The 246-nt window shown below is 66.7% G+C and overlaps 1 protein-coding gene across 1 annotated transcript in view; it reads right to left on the reverse strand.

The window, feature by feature from the left end:
• Window positions 1-148, reverse strand: part of LOC104509860 (niban-like protein 1) — a 6,325-nt gene extending 6,177 nt beyond the window's left edge. Inside the window, 1 exon segment of the mRNA XM_010151932.1 lies at window positions 128-148. Within this exon segment, the coding sequence (XP_010150234.1) occupies window positions 128-148 (21 nt within the window).
• Between the last annotated feature and the right edge of the window lie 98 nt (window positions 149-246).

The following is a 246-nucleotide window of genomic DNA, read 5'->3' on the forward strand; positions in this document are numbered from 1 at the left end:
CGGGTGGCATAGGGCTGGAGCCTCCACTTTGGAGTCCTCGGAGATCCCTGGGGATGAGAGGGACAAGTGAGCAGCCTGGCATTGGGAGTGAAGTGCAGCCCAGCTGCTTGCAGCACCCCCAGCCCACCTTCACAGGGGGACCCCCCATGTCCCCCCCACTCTCGGACCCACGCAAGGAGCCCAGGGCTGTCACCAGGATTGGGGGATCCCATCCCAAGCCCCCACTGCGGGGGGGCAGCAGTCTCC

This window comes from Eurypyga helias, unplaced genomic scaffold (genome assembly GCF_000690775.1).
Source record: "Eurypyga helias isolate BGI_N326 unplaced genomic scaffold, ASM69077v1 scaffold19805, whole genome shotgun sequence".
NCBI lineage: Eukaryota > Metazoa > Chordata > Aves > Eurypygiformes > Eurypygidae > Eurypyga > Eurypyga helias.